General features: G+C 37.3%; 3 protein-coding genes across 3 annotated transcripts in view; 1 reads left to right on the top strand and 2 right to left on the bottom strand.

Moving 5' to 3' along the window:
- LOC125823318 (protein SMAX1-LIKE 4-like) overlaps positions 1–3,504 on the bottom strand; it is a 534,427-nt gene extending 530,923 nt beyond the window's left edge. The window contains exon 1 of the mRNA XM_049502710.1: positions 3,495–3,504. The gene's annotated coding sequence lies outside the window, so the exon portion shown is untranslated. The remainder of the gene's footprint in view (positions 1–3,494) is intronic.
- LOC125823317 (probable LRR receptor-like serine/threonine-protein kinase At3g47570) overlaps positions 1–27,060 on the bottom strand; it is a 91,758-nt gene that overhangs the window by 29,919 nt on the left and 34,779 nt on the right. The gene's annotated exons all lie outside the window — the stretch shown is intronic.
- Positions 10,595–11,497, top strand: LOC125823323 (uncharacterized). Its single transcript, XM_049502715.1, has one exon. It carries the CDS (start codon positions 10,595–10,597, stop codon positions 11,495–11,497), a length of 903 nt encoding a protein of 300 aa, XP_049358672.1.

The raw sequence follows: 27,060 nt of genomic DNA, 5'->3' as shown, positions 1-27,060 counted from the left end.
ACCCTGGATGCATCACAATAGATCACATAACCATCTGAAACCTCTGGTAGAGTCAAGACAGGAGTTGTAGTCAACCTAGTTTTTAGTTCTGCGAAGCTTTTCTCACAATCATCTGACCATCGAAACTTGTCCATATTCTTAGTCAACCTAGTCAATGGTGAGGCTATGGATGAAAATCCTTCCATGAACCATCTGTAATAGCTCGCTAGACCTAAGAAACTTCTGAGTTCTATAGCAGAGGTAGGTCTGGGCCATTGTTTCACTGCTTCTATCTTCTGGGAATCTACTCGAATTCCATCACTAGACACAATATGCCCAAGGAAAGCAACTGATTGTAACCAAAACTCGCACTTGTTAAATTTTGCAAATAACTGGCGATCTTTGAGAGTTTGCAGAACAACTCTCAAAGGACTCACATGTTCTTACTCATTCCTAGAATAAATGAGGATATCATCAATAAAGACGATAACGAACAAGTACAAGTACTGCTTGAACACTCTGTTCATCAAATCCATGAAAGCTGCAGGACCATTGGTTAGTCCAAATGACATGACTATAATTTCATAATGACCATACCAAGTTCTGAAGGCTGTCTTCGGAATGTCACTATCTCTGACTTTAAGCTGATGATAACCCGATTTGAGGTCTATCTATGAGAAATGACTAGCACCCTGAAGTTGGTCAAACAAGTCATCAATCCTAGGGATGGGATACTTATTCTTGATTGTGACCTTGTTCAACTGCCTATAGTCAATGCACATTCTAAGAGAACCATCTTTCTTCTTTACGAACAATACTGGTGCACCCCATGGTGAAATACTAGGTCTGATGAAGCCCTTATCTTGAAGGTCTTTCAACTGCTCTTTCCATTCCTTAAGCTCAGCTATAGCCATTATGTGAGGAGGAATAGAGATAGGCTGGGTATCTGGAAGGAGATCAATTCCAAAGTCGATTTCCCTTTCAAGAGGAACTCTGGGAAGATCATTCGGAAACACTTCTGGAAACTCATTGACTACAGGGACTGACTCAAGAGTTGGGGATTCGGAACTAGAATCCTTAAACCGAACTAGATTATAGAGATAACCCTTAGAGATCATCTTTCTAGCCATAAGGTAAAAAATGAATCGACCCATAGACGCTAAGCTACTACCCTTCCATTCTAGGATTTGTTCATCTGGAAAATGAAAACAAACAATCCTAGTTCTGCAATCGACTAAGGCATAACAAGAATGTAACCAATCCATGCCTAAAATGACATCGAAGTCTACCATTTCTAACTTCACAAGATCTGTTGAGGTGACATTCTGAGAGACTGTGACAGGGTAATTTCTATATACCCGTCTAGCTATAACTGGGTCACCGACTGGAGTAGAGACTGAGAAGGGTTCTGAAAGAGTTTCTGGGCTAACACTGAATTGGACTGCTATGTAAGGAGTTACAAATGACAAAGTAGCCCCTGGATCTAACAATGCATAAACATCAAGATCAAAGACTCATAATGTACCAGTGACTACATCAGGAGAATTTTCCTGATCTTGATTAGCGTGAAGAGCATAGAGCCAATTTTGGCGTTGTCCGCCACCTGTACCAGATTAGTTACCCTGTTGAGTCGAGCGACCTACTGGTTCTGTTGAAGTTGTAGACTGTGCTCTACCATTATTTCCTCCTTGATACTGTCTAGAAGGACAATCCTTCAGTCTATAACAAGACTGACCACACCCAAAACATGATTCCTTACCTGCAAGGCACTCGCCCGGATGGTTCTTGTTACATTTCTGGCAAGTTGGGTAAGTTTTGGTGCCTGAAACACTACCTTGAGACTTAGAGCCTGGCGCCCTACCTTTCTAATCATTATGGAACCTAGGGGATGGAACACTAGTTGATGAAGGGGCTGGAGTCGAAGACTTCTGCTGAAACTGCAAGTGATTTCCACCACCCGATTTCTGTTAGGAATACTCGTAGTTACCTGTTCTTGCTTGCTTAGTCTCCTTAGCCTGTTCCGTAAGCTTAGTGCACTCTGTTTTCACTAAGTTTGACACTCCATACAGAAACTTATTCATATGAGCCCTGGAATCAGCAACCATGTGAGGAGCATACCTAGAGAGTTGGTTAAACTTGAGCCCATACCCTTGGACAGTCATGTAACCCTGCCTTAAGTTCATAAATTCCTGGACCTTGGCTTCTCTCAACTCTATGGGGAAAAACTTGTCCAGAAAGGTTTCGCTGAAATAATTCTAAGTAATAGGAGTTGCATGTGTACCCATTTTCTCCTTCCACTGAGTATACCATATATGAGCCACATCCTTAAGTTGGTAAGATGCTAACTCAACCCGATCATTCCTAGTTACATGCATCACTTCAAAGATCTTCTTGACCTCATCAATGAAGATTTGGGGATCTTCTCCAACTTGCGATCCTAAGAATTCTAGCGGATTCATTCTAACAAATTCTCGTACCTTGGCTGCAACTGACCCAACATTGGCATTTACCGGAACTAGATCCCACTAATTGTTCTGGTTGGCCACACTCTGAGCCAATATTTGTATGGCATTCCTGAACTCTGCATTCGACACTTCTTGATCAGGGACTGGAGGATTTGTGTTTGCGTTCCTGGCATTCGCATTCCTGGCGTCCGCTCTACGAGGAGGCATGATCACTGAAACGTAGAACGTCGAGTTAGAATGGAATTTAAATCATACCTTATGTACGATAAGAGTAACAAAAAATTAAGATTTCCTAAACACTTTGTAGCCTCCCCCTCTTTAGATGTGGTGCACTTCACACCCATGAAAAAGACTCTACTTAGTGCGTCTTTTCATACATCCTAGGACACTTAAACCTAGTGCTCTGATACCAAGTTTGTCACACCCCGAGACTACCCCCAAGACGCGGACACGGAACCTAGGACCACAAGTGATCCCAAGCTAACCCTACTGGCCTGATCATGAGCATACTAAAGATAATAAACTGATGCGGAAGCTAAATCATAAATAAAAATGAAAAGATGGGGAATACCCATATACTATAACTGAGATAAATGATAACTCATGAGTTTAATACAAAGATGATATTAACTCAATACTAAGTTGAATCTAACTGTGTCTGAAAATAGCCTCTAACTGACTAAAAATGCTGGGCCATGCCCCAGCTAAGTCTAGCAAAACAGAAACTAAGGACTAAAAATACTGAAAAGAAACTCATGACTACTGTCCATGGAGAATAAGGACTCACCATTGATTCTGTTGAACTGGAGATCATGAACCAATCTAAGCGTGATCTAGATGGTGAGAACCTAAACCTACATCACGACAAGATGTAGCGCAGAGTATGCATCAGTACTTGAAGGGTATTGAGCATGCAGGATAGAATACAGCTAAAATAACATATATTTGAATGAGCAAATAAGCAATGACATAATCTGAACATGATATAGATATTGAATGTTGAGATAACTGAATGTAGTGACCAATTTATAACATGTTGAAACTGAATACTCGATATACTGATAAATGGTCAATGCAATAGGATCTGACTAAACTGTGGGAGCTACTAATAACCGATAATAAAATCACATGAGCTAAATATGGAGTCTGATGTATATGCCCCATCGAGAGGACCCAATATACCCAGCCAAAGGTATAGAGGCATGCCGGCGTGATCACTGAAATGATGCCACAGAGGGGACTTACAATCTACGTGTCTAGTAGTTCTGGGACTAATTGTGTACGCTGAACCCTAGTCCAAGTCGGTATTATGCTACTCCTAATGGATTAAGTAATTAACACATTATGACTGAATTTCTATAAGTTACAGGATAGCTCAAACTGAACATGCAAACTAAAAATGCAACAATTAAACTGATATTGATGCATTAATAACTGATGCATGTATAACTAAATAACTGAAATATCTTACCTAGCATGTGTAATTCAAGAACTAAGGAAATACATAGCTAGGGTTCTGGAATTCATGCAATAACCTGAGCAATAACATGATAATCTGATTTGGAACATTTAAATAACTAATACATGAAGATCTGTTAAAATTCTAGAAACCCTAGGTCTATTCATAATCATGGAATCAAGAATCTCACTGAATTCTAGAGACCTAATGTGAAAAAGGAACCCACTAGTGAAATCCCACATACCTGGTGACGAATTTCACGGAGAAATTCTTTTATTTTTGGGCTGGAACTGAAGAAAACTTGTTGCGTTCTTGAACTAGGGTTGGTCGCCTCTTTCTCTTTTTACGCTTCTAATTTTCTAAGTTTTGATTAATAATTTGACTTAGGTAAGTTCTAGTTATGTTTCTAGGCTTAAACTGACTAAAACCTCATAATCTAGGGCCTAAACGACGTAGCTTAGGTGTCCAATGAAATAGGAAAAGACCAAAACGACCCTGACTTAAAATCTGCTGAAGCGACCTACGGACTGATCAACGATCCGTCGATGGATCCAAAATCCATCCTGTCAGTACGTCGATGACTTCAGAGACCAGGTTTTGAGGGTCTCGACCTACAGACTGATCGATGATCCATCAATGGATTCACGATTCGTCATGTCAGTCCGTCGATTGACTTTAGAGACCAGGTTCTAAGGGCCTCGGCCTACAGACTGATCGACGATCCGTCGATGGATCCACAATCCGTCAAGTCAGTCTGTGAGTCATGCCTTAGAATGGTTTTTTTCTAAATTTTTGGGGATGGTTGTAGATGCGAACCACGGGCCACCAGCACGGGTCGTGGGTCACCCTACGGTCCGTGGGTAGCAACCATGGGTTGCACCTGCAACTTCTGGAAATCTGCATTAAGTTCTGCTTTCGGATACGGGGTGCTACAGAGAATGCCCTCAGTCGATTGTCAATGGGTAGTGTTGCCCATATAAAAGAAGATAAGAAAGAGTTGGTACGAGATGTACATACACTGTCCAGATTGGGTGTTCGGTTAATGGACTCTGCCAAAGGTGGTGTTATGGTTCAAAATACTAATGATGCTCACAGACATGCAAATAGGCCTGGAAGAGAAAATAGAGCCCTGAATCTGGAAGAACTCACGAGCAAGCTCAGGGGAAGTTACAGGAATGACAGGGACAGTACCAACATGAATGCAAGCGATTTCAGTGTCCATTTCCTCCATAATTTTGTGTATCTAATGATATGTTGGCTTCTTGTTTGGGAGCATTTGAGGAAGGCTACCAATTATAGGCCATGGTTTTTTACCCGGAGATAATGATGTTTGTCTTATTATAATAATCCATTTGTTTGTAACTTTAAAAACGGTAGAAATAAAGATCCTCCATAGAAGATTAACAAGGTTTGAAATTTTGAAAAGTTTGACCTTTTTCTTTTCATTGATGATTGATAATTAAGGTTTTGGTTCAAAGATATAATTGCATACTATCCACTATTTATAGCTCTCTACGAACATGAAAGTAGTGTTAGATTTTAATAGGTGTGAATGGAAAATGAATAGTTGTGACTTTTATGAGTTGTGCCTTTAATAAAAAAAAAACTTATATTTGGTCAACTATCATATTAAACATATATTCATACCATATTATCTTATTAGATAATTCATTCTTTTATGGAAAAACTATCATGCTAGACATATATCCACACCATATTTTATCATATTAGATACTTCAGTCTTTAATGGAAAAACTATCATATTAGATATTAATCTATACCATATTATCATATCAGATACTTAATTCTTTTATGGAAAAACTATCATATTAGACATAATACTATATTATCATATTAGATACTTTATTCTTATAAGGAAAAACTATCTTATTACACATACACTCATACCATATTACCATATTAGATATTACAGTTTTTGACAAAAACTATCATATAAGACATCCATCTGTACCTTATTATCACATCACGATCGCGTGGATTGGTCTACGATTGCGATGAGCATATATATTTGCACCAGAGACAAAAAACTAACAATGATCACACAAGGCACAAAGTTGTCGAATGGATCCTCCGGATTCGTTCAAAACCCCAAGTACACAAACCATATATGCTATCAAACTAAACTTAATGTTTCAGACTCAATTGAACTGTCAAAATATGGATTTGAGGCCTCCTTGATTTAAAAAACCATGAAATTCAAAATAAACTAACTTATGGGTCCAAAATACAAAAAATGCCCATCGGAATATCTGAAAATTCAACCGTCTCTCCTAGGCTTAAAATCATCCCCAAAATTCAATGGAACCGTTGGAATTCTGATCCGAGCATCGAAACTCCAAATGTTGACCAAAGTCAACTCAAAGACTAAAATCACAGAAACATTGATCCAACTTAAGACCTCAATTCCTTAAAACACCTTTGAATCAGGAAACAACGACACTGCAAGACCAAATTCTAGATTCTAGAGCTCATGGAATTACTAGAATTCCATTTCGAGACTCGAAGCTCCAATTGATACCGAACCCAACTTATAAACACTTTAAACCTTCCAAAACTCAAATTTTCCGACAAAGCATAACTTTTTGATCAAATATCAAAACCAACTTCAAAAATTGACCAGAAACTCGAGGTAACTATTGGAAGGGATAAAATACCTTCCAAAACTCAAAATTTCCAACAAAACATAACTATTTAATCGAATTTTGAAACAAACTTAAAAAATTGACCTGAAATGACTCAAGGTAACTATCGGAAGAGGTAAAATGGTAATTTTATAAAAAATTCCAAAAATCACCTTTTCGGGTCATTACATGAATTTGCATAACTATATTAAGGATTATTGATTGATTAAAAGCATATCAGGATTATCTACAAATTTTGCAAGAACAAGTATATGCTTCAGGTATTTTGAATCCTTCAGAAATTTCCTTTACCATTATTCCACTTGTAAAATATTTCTACGTCATCATGCTTTAATCCATCGTTGAATTAAAGTCCTCATAATTTTATACAATAATACATTATATTATAACAATTATATCGTCAATGATATATATATTTTTATCGGAATAGAACAAAATTATTTGAGAATATTAAATAATTATAGCTTAGTACCTTATTCTACGTTCATGTGCATTATTCAACCAATTATTTGTTTCAGACATTATACATTGCTAGCACATTCACTTCAGAAAATTAAATAAATAATGTAGAGTGGGATATGGTTCATGACTTTTCACCAAAAGAACATTATTTATTTTAATTATCATTATATCATTAATATTCATTGAGACTTGAATCCAATGTATTATCCATATAAAAGTTCCTTAGGACTTGAATCTAACATCTTATTACCATGGTGTATAATCTAATTTGATGCCATGAAAGTTGATGTAATGATTAAAAAATTATCGTGAAATCCACATTATACAAACATATGCTAAAAAGGAAAATTTTGACAAAATTCCATATTTGTAATTTAATAATATTTTCAAAAAAGTAAATATTGTACTATTTTTGTTGATTCTACCGTAATATACTAATTACTAATAAATATAACTAAGATTAGTAGAAAAGTTATATAATGGTTAGTAATCACCAGTACATAGATCATGATATTCTTTTCCAATGTTGGTGTATTATTCAGAGCCACAATTCAAAGTTTGATATTGTAACTTATCATGAAACTTCTTATATCTTTGATATTATCAAAGTATTTTCTTAAGATGACATAATCTCGTGCTGATAATGAGTTATAAAATTATAAATAATAATAATAAGAAGAAGAAGAAGAATATAGTAGGGAGAAAAGAGAAGACTTCTTAATTCTTTTGAGTTATATCTTACAATGAAGAGAAGCCTTTTACTTGTATGATAAAATGGACTTCATCCCAATGTTCGAGTTTCTAACATTTCTCCAAAAGATACACATTCGCTATAATATAAATTTATTTATCATGCCAAAAGAGTTTAAAATTTGAAATTCATCATAAACCTTTATGCTGAAAATTACTACTGGAAGTAAATTTCAATAAAAGTTGTGTGTCAAGGATACATGTCCTTAGCTAATCTTGGTTTTGCCTGAGCAAGAAGAGGTAAGATACCAAAATGATCAGTCTTAGATGACTCAATTAAGTCATTGGAAGGTGTATTTGGTGGTAAACTCCAAGAAAACCCATGAAGAAGCATAGCAAGTAACATTGTAGTAATTGTAAAACCAAGTTTCACTCCCGGACAACCTCTTCTTCCAAAACTAAATGACTGTTGACACCCAATTTCGACCCTCCCCGATGTAAATTAATCATCGAGCTTCTTAAATTCCGAACGAATTGAAATAATTGACTTTATAAATTCAATATATTTTTCAAGTCAGTTTAAAGTAATTTTGTCATTTTATAATCTTTTGAATAATATATATGATTTACATAATTATGTATACACCAATTAGTATATTTTATGAATATTTGAAAATAGTCTCAAAAAGATTTTGTTTTAATTAAATATTTGGTTAATTAATTTTGGTTATATAATAGTTTACATTTTTAACTATTTAGTTTATAACTAAATTGATTATTCTATTTCGTTGAAATTAAGAAGCTCATTAATTAATTAATATTAATTCGTCTTATTTAATTATTGGTTAAATTTATTAAATTTGATCAAGTTGGCAAAGTATTAATTTTAAATTGCCTAAGTTTGAAACCTACGTGGCTACTTTATGCTAGCCATTTTTCCCTTGTCCTTGGTTCAATTTTGAGAAAAACCAAGCTAGGCCTACTTTTCAACTTAAAATAATCCTTTCCAATTTTCCAATTTAACAAATATTTCATCCCGTTCTTTTCCACAGTAATGATACAGTACACACGCCTAACTAGTACCATTTTGTTCCTCAATGCAACAGTCGACCCAATTCCACATAAAATTCCCAGGCCCAATACACAATACAATACAGTCAGCAACCCAGTAGCATACATTTCAATACCCACAAATAATTTCCCAAACGCCTCAGCCCACTCCATCCCCCTTTTGACTCGGCCCATTTCCCTTTTCCCTTTCACAATAGAAGCAGTCCAAAACGTTAACAGAAAAGAAAACCAGCAACATTTCTTCAAAACGAGACAAAGCAACACCATCTTTTACAAGGTGGAAATTCTCGTATTCCGTATGTACATGTTCCTGCGGCTCGGATGAGGGGAATCGTTTTGTCTCAATCAATCAAGAAGAGGTTCAATTCCTCTTTGATGTGGTTAAGGCAAAAGATAGATATCAGAGATTCCGTAACGAGTAGATACTTCCGCAGGAGCATAATCTATTTTCTGGTTAAATACATTCATTAAAACTTCACAGCGCAACAACGATGACAACAATTCAAACGGCGTGTACAACTCCCAAGCAGCAACAATGTTCACAAAGAGACAGAACAGAACACGACAAAGTTCACGTCTTTGCGATAAGGCGTCATTTTCTACTTTTTATGTTCCTGTATCGCAGAGCCGCCTGCAATCTTGTCTGGCAGTCACGCTTCTGTCCTTGACTAGCGTAGATGAGCGCCACGTTGAGATTCAAGGACGAGAGATCGATCTCCGCCATCCATCCTCCTTTCCTTTTCCGGAATGGTTTGAACCTTCAGGAAAGGTGTCTCACCTGAATTGTGAAAGGTTTTGGAATTCAAATTGGTGGGCCTTGAATACGAAATGGTTGTTCTTTTTCCCTCCAACGCGAACCCTAGCCTCTTCTATATACGGTCCTCTTATTCATTCTAAGAAAAGAGGGGAATTTGGTTTTTCTTGAGCAAAACCATATTGAGAAAGCAACACAATAAAATAAGTTATAAGATATATAGGAATAGATTCAAGAAAAGAGAAAAGGCAACTAGTTCTGGTCCGATTGCTTTTCCCCTCTCTCGCTTGTCTCCATTTCCAGACGTCCATTAGAATTTAAGATTCGGCCCAAGTTTCCGTTTGCTAACTCGTATTCGCGTCTCAGTGGGAAAAGCCCGGCACCTCTGCTCATTCGTCCTTGCGAGCTATCAAATTGCTAGGTAAACAATTCCTAGCCCTTTTTCTCTTCTTCGTCATTTCGATTCAAATGAATATCGAGTCACGAAATAGTCTTTGTTATTGGCGACTTCCGCTAGGGATTTGAATAGTTCTAACCTTAAGATTAATTTATTTGGCTATGTGTTTTAACTATCTACTTGTTTTATTTATCGCTTATATTGAATTGTGGCATTCATGGCACTCAATTCTGTCAAACGGCAAATAGATTGCATTAGGAAAAAAGGCGATTGCGTGGCTTACCACGGCTGTCCTTCAGAAAAAACACCAAGTTAAATCCTTTGGAAGTGATAAATGAATAGTTGGCTTGTGGTCATCCAACGTCGTTTATTATCCTTCACCCCGTTGTTTGTCCGACTCGGGTAACCGTCATTTCTAAACCAATTCTAGTCAACCTAGAGTAGAGCGAAACCAAATCCAAATCTAAGCATTAGCCTAAGACGGCTTAATACCCAAGGCGTATTAAGTCCATTAGTAAAACCACCAAAAATCATGTCCAAGGTCCACGACCTAACAACATATCATATTGTTTGAGATTTGAAAGATGTATGTGTAGAAACCTGATTGTTGCCTATTTGGGGGAGGGAATCTTAACTGTGCTTTATTTTGTAGGTATGGATCGATTTCCTAAATTCGACATGGTAGTGGAAGCCCCAGTTTTGCTCAAGATGTGGTACAACGACCTCACTGTGGTCCACAAAAGGGTCCTCAACAAATATATAGGAGCCCTAACAGAACTCATCAACATGGTTGGTTGGCCCGAGCTAATTGAAGTCCTCACAGGCTATTGGGACAACGAGAAAATGGTGTTCCGGTTTGGAACCATGGAGATCACCCCAACAATTGAGGAAATTCACGACGGAATAGACACAGTCGGTACAGGGATTGAAAGAAGGGTGAGAAAGCGGGAAAACATCCTAATCCCTAACAAGCCTACCCTCGAGGATATTGTAAACTGGCTCGGTTTAAGAAAGGATTGCGCCAACCAGGCCGAAGGTTCTAGCGTTTCTTTTATGGATCTCTATGTCAGATTCGGGCATGCGAGTTTCTATACGAATTACAACCAAGAGTTCAGGGTCACTTTCAGAGAATGGGACGAGATAAGACCTTTGGCATTTACTATCACACTATTAGGCACCATGGTTTTCCCACACGGCCCGAGCCTCAGTATCAACACCCGGGTGATAATGCTTGCACACACTCTGTTCCACGGGCATCTGAACCAAGGGCAAGTAAAGTATTATCCTATCGCACCTGTCATCCTTTCCGACATGTACCGTGCTTTGGGAAAATGCAAAGAAGGGCATCGTTACTTTCAGGGTTGCAACCTTCTTCTTCAATGGTGGATAATGAGTCACTTGGTGAAGAGACACGGAACTCAAGAACTCCATACCCTCGATGAGCATAACGCTCTTAAGAGTTTGAATGACATGTTGTTATGGGCAGACTTAGAAAAAAGAAGAACCAGAGAAAGATGGGCTCAAATTTTTTCTGAGTTAAGAGAAGAAAACATCTAGTGGATGTTCGACCGTTTCATCTCGAAAGATGCCATAGTACGGGGCGGCAGACAACTTGTGCTTCCTCTACCAGGTATTCGAGGTATTCGAGGTATTCGCCCATATGCACCCATCCGGGTCCTGAGACAGTTCGGAAGAAGACAGACTACACCTCCAGAAGCATACTACCGTATCTATGTGTTCGACATTGGGGATGATAGAGTGCCTGAGGCTTCAGAGATGCTGAGAGAATGGAAAAGAGCAGTGCGAATGAAAGACGACACCATTGCCGCGGACCGATTTAATGCGGGGTACGATGAAACTTACAAAGATTGGTTGAAGCACAATATACAAGGTATCTCCTTCTCAGTTCCGAACATTTACCGCAGTGTAGAGGACAAAGAGTCCAAAGCTTTGATAGAACTAAGAGAGGTAAAAAGAGAAGCCCAGGAAATGTACGAGAAATTTCTCCGAAAGTAACAAGAGGATAAGTACGCCCTCGATAGCGTGACTCAAGAATTAGAAAGCTTGAAAAGCGATTTGGGAGAGCACTTGTGGATTGGAGATAAGAAAAGCGGAATGTGTCTCGAAGACTGGGAAGAGAAAGGCCGCCGGAGCGAAGGATACTTGCTAATGATTCAATATAGGCTTCGACATCTCATGGCACAGAACAAGAGAAGCAGATCCGAGGCGAGGCCGTCGGGAACATCTTAGCGGATTTCGCCCCTGCGTGGGTTTTTCTATATGTACTCATTGTTATTTGCCCCTGCGTGGGCTTGCCTTTCTTGTATTTTGGTACTCTTTTCAAATGACCCCTATGTGGGCCTTTCCTTTGCGTTTTTCGTTTATTCCCTACTTCCCCTTGCTTATTTTCGCTTTTTTGAATATCATTTTTATGCGAAATTTGCTTTGGGGTAACAAAATGGTTCAATTCTACACATACATCTTTCAAATACGTTAGGCCTACCCTTGGCACAAAAGGTCCCCTTACTTGTTTAGGACGCGCGATATATACTTATGTGCTTTAACTGTTTATGTGATATTGTTGCTTTGAATGAGGATATTTTTAGCTCACTCCTTTTCAAAAAATTTCTAAAAATTTCCCCAATACCAAATACAAGTCACTACCAAATGTCCGACCAAAATTCCATGAGTCTTTAAGTTTCTCAGCCAGAGATAAAATCTTACTATCAAATCTTGAAATATTACTCTATCATCTCAGAAAAGGTGAAATTGCTACTAAGATGGAAAAGGGAAAGGGTATCGACATAGAGCTAACTGAGGAAGATTTGAGGATGGAATTGCAGCGGCTCAGGCGAGAGATCCAAGAAACCAGGGAAAGGAGAATAGAAGTGGAGTTTGCCACCGCGGTCGTACAAGCAGCAAATGCGGCACTAGACGCGAATTGGCAGCAAATATGACCAAATGCGATGTTATAAGTAAAAAGACAGTTGTTGTGCGGAAGGAACATGACGTCTTCAAGAATGACATAACTATGAGACTTCAGAAGATACGTGGGAAATGCTCTTTCTTCAATCAAGAAGCAAATAGTGGTCCCGAAGACACTCACCCTGGAGCTATTGAAGAAGATGCCGATGAGAAAATCATCTATATGCCTCCCTTCCTGGGACGTCTGAAAGGAGGAGACCAAAAGATCACTCTCCCGGCTTATGAGCGGACAGATAGTGTGGGGGCAAGAGTCGTGTCGTGTGCTCTCATTTACGAGCACCTTAAGGCGTCAGGTATGCTAAAGCCTCTCGAAGGAACCACTTTAGGGTTTGGGCATGAAAGCTCTCAAAAGACATGTGCCTACCACCCGAAACAAAGAGGACACACTATAGAAGAATGTGTGGAGCTTAAGGCAGCAATCCGCAACCTGATCAACGTTGGGGAGATCCCGTATATGTGGGGTGGGAACACCGTCCTTACCTGTGACCAACAGAGCCTAGTTTGTCGGTCACTGAGCACACTTTGTTTTATTGTCACTACTTTACTCCTTTCAAGAAAACTTTGCTGGACATCTACAGTCTGTTAGTTCAAAAAGGAGTCTTGGCCTCTATCAGAAAAGATGACGAAGCAATCGATCCCGTTGGAATTGAGATCTGGAAGCCCTGCCCTTATAATGATGCCATCGATCATAACATTGGGAGGTGCCTCAGGTTTCGCTATGACGTGGAATCCCTCGTCAAGATGGGAAAAATTCAAGTTGAGTTTGTCCCCCGTGGCTAATACGGCAGTCATAGGAGGGAACTTCGGTGAAGGCACCATCTATCTTTTAGGAGCTTTATTATCTGTTTTCACTTTCCTTGTAATCACCAAAAATGAATGAATGAAAATGAAATTTTCCTTTGTATTCGAACTACGCAGGGCCTGAATTCTCCTTGGGAGATACGTAGGCAGCCTTTCAAGGCCCGGCCCCTATCTTTTTCAAAATTTCTTTCCCCCCTCTTTCATTCTACAAAGAAACATTGAGTTCAGATCAACAGAAGCCAAAAGATGCAGCAAGAAGACCTTAGCTCAACCCAATTTAGCCTTTCTGAGTCACTAGCCCCAAAATAAAACGAGCAAATTCCTGCTTGTTCAAAAAATCAGTCCCCATTACTCGTGGGTTAACGTGTCCTCAAACGAAGCAACTTTTATATGTTTATCTGCTTTCTATGTGATATCTTGCATTATTCATCCAGAACTAATACTGACAGATTTTCCTTTGAGTTATTTTTCTCTTCAGGTAGTCAGTACTGATCTGTGTTGATACACTGGCCGATCATCCTTATTTCACTAGAACTAAAGGACCTACAGATTCCTTCCCTAGTCAAAGTTCACAAAAGGGAAAAGCAGCAATGAGTGATAATAACGAAGAAACCAGCCTTACTAATGTCGTGGTGACTCAGCCCGCCCTTGCTGATCAAAATGAACTGATCCTACAGTTGATGCAACAAATTGCTGAGATGAGGGTCGAGATGCAGAAAAAACAAGATTTGCCTCCTTTATTTTTTGCTGTCAACACTCAACCAGACGGAAGACCTCCAGCTCAAATTCCTCCTCCTAACGTGGAACAAGCTCAAAACCTGCCTTCGAGTCCTGCTCGTAATCCCTTCATCATTGACCTTACCACCCAAAACAGTTCAACTCCTTCATGGCTTTTCTAATTTCCTCCTTCATATCTATCTTGGTGGTCTCTTCATTTGACCTCCACTCTCTCTCCCTCTCCTCATAATGGTCGAGCTTCGAACCATGGGCATCATGCTCATTGGGGACTGGTATTTGAAAAATGACTTTTTGCGGTAGTGGTGGAGCGATAGAGGGACTCTAGCCATTTAAAGGGGCGTGATAGTTTTGGGGAAAAAGTCTGGGGGTTGGTGTGAAGGAGGGAAGTGCGTAGGTTATTAGCGTTTTGGCTGTGGGGGGTAGGCCAGTTTGATGGTTTGGATAAGGGGGAAGGAGTGGTGCTTGGAGATTGGCGTTTTGAGGAGGGGGTGGTGTTTGATAAGAGGCTGATTGGTGTTTTCTTGCCATGCTTGGTGGTTTGGATAAGGGGGAAGGAGTGGTGCTTGGAGATTGGTGTTTTCTTGCCATGCTTGCTTCCCCTGTTTAGATTCAGACAAATCACAAAACAAAAATAAGAATTAAATTAGTAAACTACAACTAAGAAGAACAAAAATTCTACAAATCTAAAAATTCTCAAATAACAACACTCCCCAGCAGCGGCGTCATTTTGGTGTTTATCGTAATCAATGACACAACTTCCAATTCAAGTGTCTACGATCGTGCAATAGTATAATAACCCAACCAAGGATTCGAGTCGTCCCAAGAGAGTGGTTTTGAGAATTTATAGAAAAATAAAATTAAGTTCTAACAAGTCGTAGCTAAAAACGAGTAAAAACATAGTAAATAAAAGGGGGTGACACAAAGTGTCAAATATCAAATGGGGATTTTGTCACAAATAAATAAAAACAGCAAATTAACAATGGAATCTAAGCAATGAGAGGGGGATTCTTGGGATGTGACCGGAATAAGGGTTAATCTAAAGTATTGGGTACATGCTTTCGATAGAAAAGTTATAGAGTAATAGTGACTAGGCTAAGCTTTATGTGGAAATAAGTTCTCTCTCGAGCAACTTACCCCGTTTCAAATGGATTTCTCTCGGACACCCACTTGCCGCATGAAGGCCAGCCTACGCCTTACCCCTTCTCCTTCAAGTCTCCAAAACCCTCTCACTTAGAAAAAAAAGTACTATTCTATTGTGAAAATTAAAATAAATGTTCCACTCTTAAAAATTAATAAAGAGTTTAGAATATATAAACTTCATAAATTAGTGTTGGTGGATCGTTCGGCGAGGTTAGTCAGAATCGCCGATTAACTCGGCGATTCGCCCTTTGGTGTAGTTTGTCACCATAGCCTTCAGCATCGTCGTGCTCTGTGTCGTTATGAGACATAATACTGCTTCACGAAACTATTCGGCGACCCGTCGACTGCTCCTTTCATTGCCTTTTTTATCAGATATTGAGATAAAATAAGCATTCGAGGACACAATTTCTATTAAAATATAGCCCTAAATGAGTCGAATTTATGGACTTATCAACAGGCAGTTTTCTAGGGGTCCTCCTCAAGGGTCCATGGTTGGTTCTTGAGGGGTAGTACCTTGATGTTCTAACACGAAACCCTCTATTTTAAGTACGGGGAGTTACATCCATGACTCTAACCCTCACGTTAAGCTCTAGTTTAACCTACTAATTTCCGGAGTGTTACAAAAACCTTTCACTTGGCCAATCAAAATCTTAATTTTTTATGTTAAAATCCACAATTTACCAAAGGTAATTGAAGTTTTAAGGTTACAAAGTCTTACCCAAATAATTGTCCAAGAAATAATCTCTTTGAAATTGCCTACAAGGATTTTTCAAAACATAAACTGGGGAAATATGAGCTAAACCCAAAATTGGCAAGTCAAAACCCTCCTCTGAAGTCACTTTCACTAACCAAGGGTCACTTACACGAACATTGGTATCACGACCCATTGTTTTCTTAAGCGAACCCTACAAAAACTAGACCCTTCATTTTCATGAGCCGACCCTCGCTAACACAAAGATCACGAACGCAACCAGGGTCACACTAACACAATCCTTAGTAAAGCGAGGAAGGTGTAACACACGAAAATTTCTAAGTTAAGATTCAGACCATTCTTCATTTACTTGAAAGGTCATATTGGGTGATTCTTACATTGTCTGTATGTGTAAAGGTAAATTCTTTAGTGTGGAATTATTTTGGATATTAATTAAGGTAAGTAGAATCTCCAAGCACAAAGTTGAGTTTAAAGTTTCCTTACCGATTAAGTTTTGATGTAAGATTCTCTTTGGGTCAACTTCAAATGACCATATCTCTTAAAATATAAAGAGTTACTTGGCCCACAACTTATCAAATTAAAGGTATTTGAATCTTCTTTCCAATGCCACAAATTACACAGCAATCTGAGTTTCGAGTAAAAAGTTATGACTATTTTAGTAACCTAATCTAATGCAGTGACGAATTAGCCGACAGAAAAACATTAAAAAGGGTCATTTTTGTCTCATGCTATGAACCTATTCATCTAAGCAATCATGTCTCACAGTATGTTAAGTCTCACAAATCCATGAATTACTCTTAATGGCTAGTAACATAATGTTATGTCATGCATATTCTTTTCAAAATTTTCGAATGAATCGTGCTTATGATCTTTCGCCCTAAAGTCCTTTTAGCAATCCTTTTTAGTTTTGGAGAGTGGTGTTGTTGATAGCAATTATGTGATGATGGAGGAGAGGATTGTTATTTCTTATTGTGATAGTGATGGTGTGTTTATTCCATCTAAGGTTATGAATGTGGAGGAAGAAGGAGATAAGGTTTTACAATAAGTACTAAGTCAGCTTCCCGGTGGTAATGCATGAAAATTTATTTGGTAGAGATTATGAGAGGATGATAAGTTCTTAGAAAGGGGTCAGTAGGAGTGGTTAAGGTTATAAGCTTGAATGTGGTGTTGTTAACATGTGGACAATGAGTGATACATTAGGTGTTTCGTGATGTGAGCTCAAGGTTAGTTGTATGTAGCGGTAAGGAGTAGTGTTCTTGGGATGAGATTTCTTACGGAGGTATAGAACCCGAATCTTGTGATTTAGATCAAAATAAACATCCTATATTAAGTACTTTATGATTATGAGTTAATATTGAATATAGTGAGAGTAACCCCTTTACACTCTCAGACCAGCCGTCATTCGAGGATGAATGATACCAAGGGGAGATATTTTAACACCCCAAAAATTTCTAAGTTAAGACTCGAACAATTCTTCATTTACTTGAAGGGTCATATCGGGTGATTCTTAAATTGTCCATATGTGTAAAGGTAAATTCTTTAGTGTGGGAATGATTTGGATGTTAATTAAGGTAACTAGAATCTCCTAGCACAAAGTTGAGTTGAAAGTTTCCTTACCGATTAAGTTTTGATGTAAGATTCTCTTTGGGCAAACTTCAAATGACCGTATATCTTAAAATATAAAAAGTTACGTGGCCCAACCTATCAAATTAAAGCTATTTGAATCTTCTTTCCAACGCCACCAATTTCACGACAATCCAAGTTTCAAGTAAAAAGTTATGGCCATTTTAGTAACCTGATATAGTGCAGTGACGAATTAGCCGACGGGAATACATTAAAAAGAGTCATTTTTGTCTTTTTACCTCTAAGAAAACCCTAAATGAATTTCTTGACTAATTAAAGACTCAAAACAATCAGATTTTCAACTCTTAATCCATCATTATCTTCTCTCTCAAACCCTTAGGAAAAATCAAAGTAGAAAACTCCATTCAAGATTCTTTCCATCCTTTTCAAGACTCTTCTTCAAGGTAAGTTCTTCTCCAAGAATTCCAATTCTTTCCAATTCTATTAACTTCATATAATTATGAATCATTAATGAAAATCATAATTCTTGGCCATAGAGTTTCAAGAAACGTTTTCTTGATTTTTCTCCTTCAAGCTAGGGTTTCAAGGCTTCTAGTCATGTTCTTCTTCAAGATTCGTCAAAAACCTTGTTCTTCCAAGTATGTAAGGCTATCATAGTATTGGGATAGCTCATCTCACTCCCTACATCTACTTTCAAATCGGTAAAAAGTAATCTAGGATTATATCCCTAGATTTGAGTATTCTTGAGATGAGTTGATTTTGAGCTCTTAAGTTCCTGATTTGTTTTTGAAATTCTATTCCTAATTATTGAATTGCTATAGTTATGCCTTAAGATTCTTGAGTTGATTTGTTCATGTCTATATTTCAGCATGAACCCTATAAATTGAGTATTCTTGAGATAAGTAGTACCGTTGAGTTCTGAGTATTGAGTTTTTCTATATTGTTATTGAGATCCTTGAGTTGAGTTGAGTTGTTCATGTCTATATTTCAGCATGAACCCTATGTTGAGTTATAAATTTTGAGAATCTTTTTAAAGCCAACATTTGAGTTTTAAACTGAGTTTTTGAGAAAGTAACGATGAGTTTTAAGAAAGACTTTTTAAAACATAATTAGTATAACAATCATGTCATCAATGTTTAAGCAGTATGGTATCTAAATATACCATCAATGTTTATGCAGTATGACTTTCTAAGTCATCAACGATCATATCACAATATGATTTTTGACATATTTTTGAGAAAGAGTTTTCAAGTATGAATTGAGTAAGAGTATAAGGGAACTAAGTATTCCCAAAGGGATCAGTTTTTACATTGATAAAAGAGAAACTTTGATTTCTAAATAAGTTATGAGTTCAATGATATTTCAGAGCAGTTACCTCTTATAAGAGGATAGTTTGAGCAATTATCTCGAACCAGAAGAAGAGTATGGTTTTAAATATTGAGCGTGAGTATATATTATTGGGAGTAGTATTGAGCACCGATATAGGGATAAGTTCAGACAACTCACATTCCTCATAAATCATGTATGACAACCTGGGTACAGGATCATAACTTTTAGATGAATCCTAAGTGCCTTGGCCAGAGCTTAGTGGATCCACTTGGTTGAGGTGTCTTATATCCCAGTAAGGTATAAAACAGTTCTTGTAGCGTTGGCGAGACGTTGTATCATCACGTAGCTCATAGTGATGGTTGTCGGTTAGAGAATCTCCCAACAGAGTTAAAGTGTATTTTTATATATCACTTATTATGTTGAGTTCAGAGATGAGAAAGTACTTTGTAAAGTTTTAAATGATTTAACTTATTTATTTTTTTACACTCAGCTTGAGTACATTGTTATCTATTGTAGTCATTTCTTTCAGTTATTAGTTATTCAGCTATATTACAAACTCATACATTCAATGTAATGATGTCATTCAACCTGCATCTTTTAATGATGCAGATTTAGGTTCTTAGGCTCCTCAACAAGAGTCTGTTGAGATCACTTCATCCGGTCCCCAGCTTTCGAGTGAGGTCTACATGCTTCCGGAGGACTCATGTTTTATGAGTTGTTGGTATTAGTAACATTTTGAGTAGTCGTGGGTCTTCTCCCAACACTCGTCTATATACAGTAGAGGCTTCATAGATAGAGAAATTTGGAGAGTCTTTTAGTTTCAGATATTTTATTTAAAACCTATGTTTCATACTCGGTATATTCAGTGAAGTTTTGAGATTCAGTAATATGTTTTTTAAACGTTTCTTTCAATTTGATGCTTATGTATGCTTGAGTTAGTCTTCCGCTTGTAGTCAGCCATGATGAGGGTTCGATTGAGAGCCAGCAATGGTTCTCGAGTGCCGGCCACGTCTAGGGTGTAGGCTTGGGTCGTGACAGAACCCTTTTGCGAACGTGAGGCACACAAGACATAAGAAAATCAGCCAACTCTCTATTCATCGAAAGGACCCTAAAGATTCATTAGGAACCTCATACACACAAATCGTAAACAATTTGACTATACTAGACGTTTCAGACACAATGAAATCGTCAAAATACGAATCTGAGGTTTCCTTCAACAGAATCTCCTAAAAGTCACAAGAAACTAATTATAATGCCTAAAAAGGCTAAAACAAGCTTCAAACCTCTGAAAATCCAACCAAGACCTCCTCTAGGCCTAAAATCACCCCCTGAATCCAAAAAAACTATCTGAAATCCAATCCAAACATCCGAACCTCGAATATTGACCGAAGTCAACTCAAAGACTAAAATATCACAAATTTCTAACTTAGGACCTTAATCCCCGAAAGACTCCGAATCTTAAACATATAATTTTCTTAGACCAATTTCCATATTTCGAGACTAATAGATCCGATGAAATTCCATTGTGAGACTCGAATCTTCAAAATACATCGATAACCACTTTTTAACAACTTGGGCCTTTGAATTCAAAAGCTTTCATAATTCACAACTTTTAACTAAAAGTTCAAAACAAATAATCCTATAAGAAATGACTCGGGTCGATAATGAGAGGGTAAAACGGTAATTTTACAAAAGTTTCTAAAAATGACCTTTTGGGTCATTACAATATGGATCCAAGGTCTCCTTGACCCGTAACCCATGAAAGTCATAATAAACTAGCTTAAAGCTCAAAAATGCCAAACTACCATCGAGACAAATGAAAATTCAACCAAGACTTCACCTAAGCCTAAAATCATCCCCCGAATCAAATGAAATTATCAGAACTATGATCCGGGCGTACGAACTCTGAATGTTGACCAAAGTCAACTCAAGGTCTAAATTTATTTTAACTTCAAACTCAAGGCCTCAAATCCATGAAACAACTCCAAAACAGCAGACTACAACACTTATAGACCAAACCCCACATTTCGATTAGATGGAGCATATGAAATTTCATTTCGAGACTTGAAACTCCTTTTGCTACAAAAACTTTTAACAACTTTGAACCTTCCAAAACTCAAGACTTTCAAAAACTACAACTTTTCGATCAATTTCAAAAACCAACTTCATAAACTGATCAAACATGACTCGGGGCAATTATTGGAAGGGGTTAAAATTGTAATTTTATGAAAATTTCCAAAAATAACCTTAAAGGTCATTACAATGTTAGTCATTCTTTTTGGTTCACTCTCATAACCCTGGCCTTTATCATGAGCACCCCATCATATGATCTTAGTGTACTCCCTTCTCTAATCCTACCGTCGTTGATCGTACTACAAGAGTCTGAATCTGATACCATATTTATCATAATCCAAATTCATATCATTTATTGTTTGTTTGGGATTTGTATCTTGGGCCTACATAATCATCAAGTCCATAAATATATGTATCATATTAACTTTGTTATGTTTTATATGACACTTCACACTTTTCTCCCTTTCTAATATGACATTATATAAGATATAAAGGGTATCCCTTCATTAAAAGTTTATTAGTTTATAAAAGAAATAATTAGTGCAAAGTACATATAATGATCTGGGGATGTACATCGATCACTAATTTTTTATGTACTCATTTGCTTCTTGGTAAAAAAATTATTTAGCTACCAAAAAATTATTTGATAACCTAGGCAATTAAGGAAACACTAAAAATAAACCGAATAAGTAAAATAGTAATAAGTACTCTACTTAATTGGATGAATTTATTTATATAGTATGTGTAGATATCAAAATTTTATGAGACTCTACAAAATGTGTTTAATTTCAATTGGGACTCTACCACACTTGTTTAACTTCAGCTAGGTTCTTGGAGGCTTTTCAATTTTAAACCCTAGTTCATATCTATATAAAGGGTAATATGTTTCCCTTAAAAAGGAATCTCGAATATCCCATAAACTTTTGGAATATTCATAGAGGATCAACCCAAATCATCTTTAATTTGACAAATACGCCACTAACAACTGTCGAATAACAGAGAAACTCTAAGGAGAGAAGAATCAAGAAATAAACAGATTTGTAATGATTATTGTTTATCAAAAATATTATGCTTCTTCATATTTTATTTGTGATTCCAATTTACTTTCTATCACTTTAACATTTGTTACAAGCAGTAGAAAATTTCTTGTTTTTCCTATAGAAGCCAAAACTTTTTCTATATAAAATTAATTAAGACAAATTATCACATTCTTGGAGATTTAGACATTTTAAGAAAAAAAGTTATGAGTTTGTCTCCACGTTACAGTTTTGGATTCAAAATTCTAAAGTTCTTTAATTCAGTTATATGAAGGGGTGATGAGATTTGGCAAGAAAGGGAAGCTCAGTCCTAGATATGTAGGTCCTTACAGAATCCTGAAAAGGATTGGCAATGTGGCCTATGATTTAGAGTTGCCAGCAGAACTAGCAGCGATTCATCCCGTCTTTCACATTTCGTTGTTGAACAAGTTTGTGGGTGATCTGACATCGATAGTACCATTAGAGAGTGTAGATGTGATGGATAGTCTCACTTATGAAGAGGTGCCAGTTGAAATTCTTGACTGACGGTTCGTAGCTTGAGAAATAAGAAAGTCACTTCAGTACTCACTTTACTCTTGTGTAATCCAGTCTCAATATCATGTTCCCTCATTTATCCTTGCATTTTAGCATATTTGCATATTCATGGAACTCAATTCAGTTAGATATCAATTTCTAGTACCCAGTAATAGGGATTATAGCCCTTCCCTCCGTACTCAACTTGTTTAGACTTCATTCGAGGATGAATGTTCCCAAGAGAGAGATATTGTAACACCTCGAATTCGATAAGATATAAAAAATGTAGCTTTCCCAGATCTGGTGCCAAAACCAACGAAAGCCATCGACGATCCATGGTCTGACACACGGTCTGTAGGTGGGCCCGTAGTTGGCAAGTCCTATTTCTCTAAAATGTCAAGTCCAGTACTTTTATATGGTTCACCAGGATGATTCGTCATTCAATGCACGAGTTGTAGGTAGGTCTCGTAGGTGAGTCCCAGACTTAGATGAATTTTAGAAGCGAAAGATGAGACCTACGGCTGTGGTCCACGGTCCATAAGAGGGGTTCTGTCGTTGGGGTCCAAGATTCAGTGGTCTCTGATCCCACCCACGGCCGATAAGTACAGTTCATGGTTGGACCTATGGACCGTAGGACTGGTTGTAGGTGAGGGTCAACAGCTATTCAGAGAAAAATGGATTTTGGTTCAACTTCAAATGGTCATATCATTTAGCACAAAATAAAGTAGGTAACCCATAACTTATCAAATTAAAGATAATTGAGTCCTCTTTCCAATACCACCGAGTTTGCTAAATTCCAAGTTTAGAGTAAAAGGTTATGCTCGTTTTAATGAAGCCTTGTTGGGAAGACCTCGAACCACAACCCAATTGACGGGCAGTGGTTCAATCGATGGCCCGCTAGTCCCCTCATGAGTGGTACTTCATCAACTTTAAGTCATGATCGTTTTTTTCTTTTCCCCTATGCTTTGGGCATTTAAACTACGTCGCTTTACTCAGTCTAAGCCTAATAATCTAGTCAGACATACCCAGAACCCTCATTCTCCAAAAAATCATCCAAGTTAGAACGAAAAAAAAAAAAAGATGTCGGTTTCTTTCAAGAACAAGTAGCAGTGTTCTTCAAAGTTCAGCCCCAAAATCCAAAGGATTTCTCTGTAGATTTTGTCACCAGGTATGTGGTATTTCACTAGTGAGTTCCTTACATCCACTAGGTCTCTAGAATTCAGTCAGTTCCTTGATTCCACATAACTTGTTTAGACCTAGGGTTTGTAAAATCTTGGGAATTGGGGTGATTTCAGCTGCCATAGTATCCATAGTCTAAATAACATGTTTTCTTGGAAACGTTGCTTAATTCCTTGTATAAAACTCAGTGAATTATACTTTCTAGGTCAGCTAATTAAACAGAAAATCATGCTCCAGATTTCAAATGTTACATTCTCAGTATATAAATGTTGTATTCTCAGTTAGCATGTCAGTATTTTGAGCTATTTAGTATTTAGTGCATATTAGCTTCACATGTATTTAGTTGGGAGTAGACTTAGCACCGAATTGGACTATAATTCAGCGTACCCTCAAAATCCTAGAACTACGTGCCCACGTAGGTTTATAAGTCCCATCTGTTGGGCATCAATTTTAGTGATCACGCGAAAGTCATGCCTCTATACCCCTGGTAAGGTATATTGGGTCCTCTTGATGAGGTGTATACATAGGATTCCACGTCTAGCTCACGTGGTTTATGTCAGTTAATAGTAGCTTCCACAGTTAGACTCTTAATGCATTGACCAGGTTTTCAGGAATTACTTCAGTATACAATTCAGCATGTTATCTTCATGATTTGTACTTGGTCATTGCATCCAGTTTATCTTTCAGTTATACTTTAGTACATATCTATATCCTTGTTCAGATTATATCATTACTCAGTTATGCATTGTTCAGCTTAGCTTATCTATATCGTGTATGCTCAGTACATTCAAAGTATGTGTCATACTTTTGCGCTACATCGTTTCATGATTTAGGTTCAGGCAGTCAGTATCCAGACCACACTTAGATCAATTCTCAATTCAACTTCAGTAGCTTCAGTGGTGAGTCCTCATACTTCGAGGACAATAGACATGCTTTATATTTCAGTCTTTACTTCAGTTTTCAGTTTTGTTAGAGTTAGCTAGGGGCATATCCTAGCAACTCAACTTAGTTAGAGGCTTTTCAGGCATAGTAGTAGATTCAACTTGAGTTGTTAAATGGTTGTTCCAGTTATCACTAAACTCTTATTATTATATCTTACATATTCAGACTAGTTGGGTTTTTCCCCTTTTTAGATATCCACTATTTTTAGCTTCTGCATAGTACATGTTTTACTCAGTTATTTCCAGTATGCTTGATATATGCCGGACTCAAGGTTAGCTTGGGGTCACTCGTGATCCTAGGTCCCGTGTTACGTCTAGGGGGTTGCCTCGGGGCATGATAGTACCTTCCACTTAATGGACCCCACACCTCTCCTATTGAGAATATAGATTCTAAAATAAAAAATTCATGTGATGAACTTGCGACGCATGGAGAAGGAAGCATGATTCTGAGATGGACACCATTGCGCGCGCCCCTGGACCACACGATGGTCTTTGCACCGCAACCCTTTGTTTCTTAATCTTATGTTAACCAAGTCAAAGCAGAGCCAACCAGTATTAAGACTCCGATCCTACTATTATAAATATGTCATTATGATGACATTTTTAAGGGTTACAAATTATTATTAATATTATTAGAGATTATCATTAGTCATAGAAGTTAGGGATTGCTACTAGCATAAAGTTTCCAACATTCTTACCGTATTAGGGTTAATTATTGATTTTTAGAAGATTATTGTGGAACGAATAACATTCTCTTGCAAGAGTTGCATTAATAAAAAAAAGTTTGCGTACTTTCTTTCTATTTATGTTTATTAATTGCTCATATTACGTTAGTTATTATTTGCATCTAGTTATGAGTATCTAAATTCATAACTAGGGTTATGGAACTTAGAGTAGGAATATTGATAATAGATTCATTACATTAAAAATTTCTCATGAAGAGGTGATCATTTCGTATTAAGGTTCTTTCGTAAAGATTACTTTTTAATGGTTGCAAACATTAAGAACTCGCTTGTATTCTGGCTCGCTTAACCAAAAAGGTTAAGATTAGGATAAAACATCATTACCAAGGATTTAGAGCTACCAACTTCTATCTATATAGCTAGAGATAGGATAAATAACCAAGACATTTGATGAATGAACCAATTACTGCGATACCTAAGTGTCAATATGGACTTAGGGTGGTATTCTCTTAATTGAGCCGAGAGGCTTTAGGAGATATATAGATTTGTCATTTTTACACAAGGAACAAACCTAGATGTGTTGAAAGTAAATTATTTATTTGAGTTCTGATATATAAGAATTGTAACCCTAGTTCATCTTTAATTCTTCATTACAACTTTCTATAAATTAGTTAATAATTCCCATTTTAAAGCTTCAACTATAATAGTTGTTACTAATATGAATTTTTAATAAGAAATTATAAATATCTCCCACCACACTCTCTGTGAGATTCGACCCCAACCTTATTGGATTACTATATTTTGACATCAACCGCTTTAATTCCAATTAAGGGTGTAGTTTGGGTGTCATTATTCTCAGGCAATTTGGTGACACACCAAACTTCTCAAGCGATGTGACCTTTCAACTTTTGCTTCTTTTATCCAATTTTTTACTTATTTTCCCCTCTCTTTACTGCTTGAGTGTACTTCTGACTCCAAACTTGAAATTTAAACAAATTAACATTGTAAATGGTTCAAAACGTTGTTGAGTATATTGATTTTGTATCCAAATTACGCCAATTGATTCGTAAAATCTTGACTCATCACTAGCTTCTTCCTTCTGCATTTTAAAGAAAAACTTGTCAAAAAGATTGGTTTCCTCCTAATGAGAATCTTAATTTTGGTCATGGAACGACTCTTTTTTATATTTTGTTTTTTTATGTTCTTCAATATTACAAGCATTGATTACCTTCTGAGTAGCGCCTGATTTAACGTCACGACATGACTAAAGTCAATGTTCAAGACCATCTCTTTCATTTTCTGTCCTTCTGAGCAATCCTTCGCTTCTTCTTCATTTTAAAAGGGCTGCCCTTTTCATCTTCCTCTTGCTTCCTATTTTCTTTGTCGCTTTTCGGTGCAGGTTCAG

Source organism: Solanum verrucosum, unplaced genomic scaffold, assembly GCF_900185275.1.
Source record: "Solanum verrucosum unplaced genomic scaffold, falcon-dt-bn FXZP01000214.1, whole genome shotgun sequence".
Taxonomy (NCBI): domain Eukaryota; kingdom Viridiplantae; phylum Streptophyta; class Magnoliopsida; order Solanales; family Solanaceae; genus Solanum; species Solanum verrucosum.
This window is presented reverse-complemented; position numbering and strand designations above follow the sequence as displayed.

Excerpts from the sequence above, each read along its gene's own strand:
- LOC125823323 (XM_049502715.1), top strand. The coding sequence starts at position 10,595 with ATGGATCGATTTCCTAAATTCGACATGGTAGTGGAAGCCCCAGTTTTG.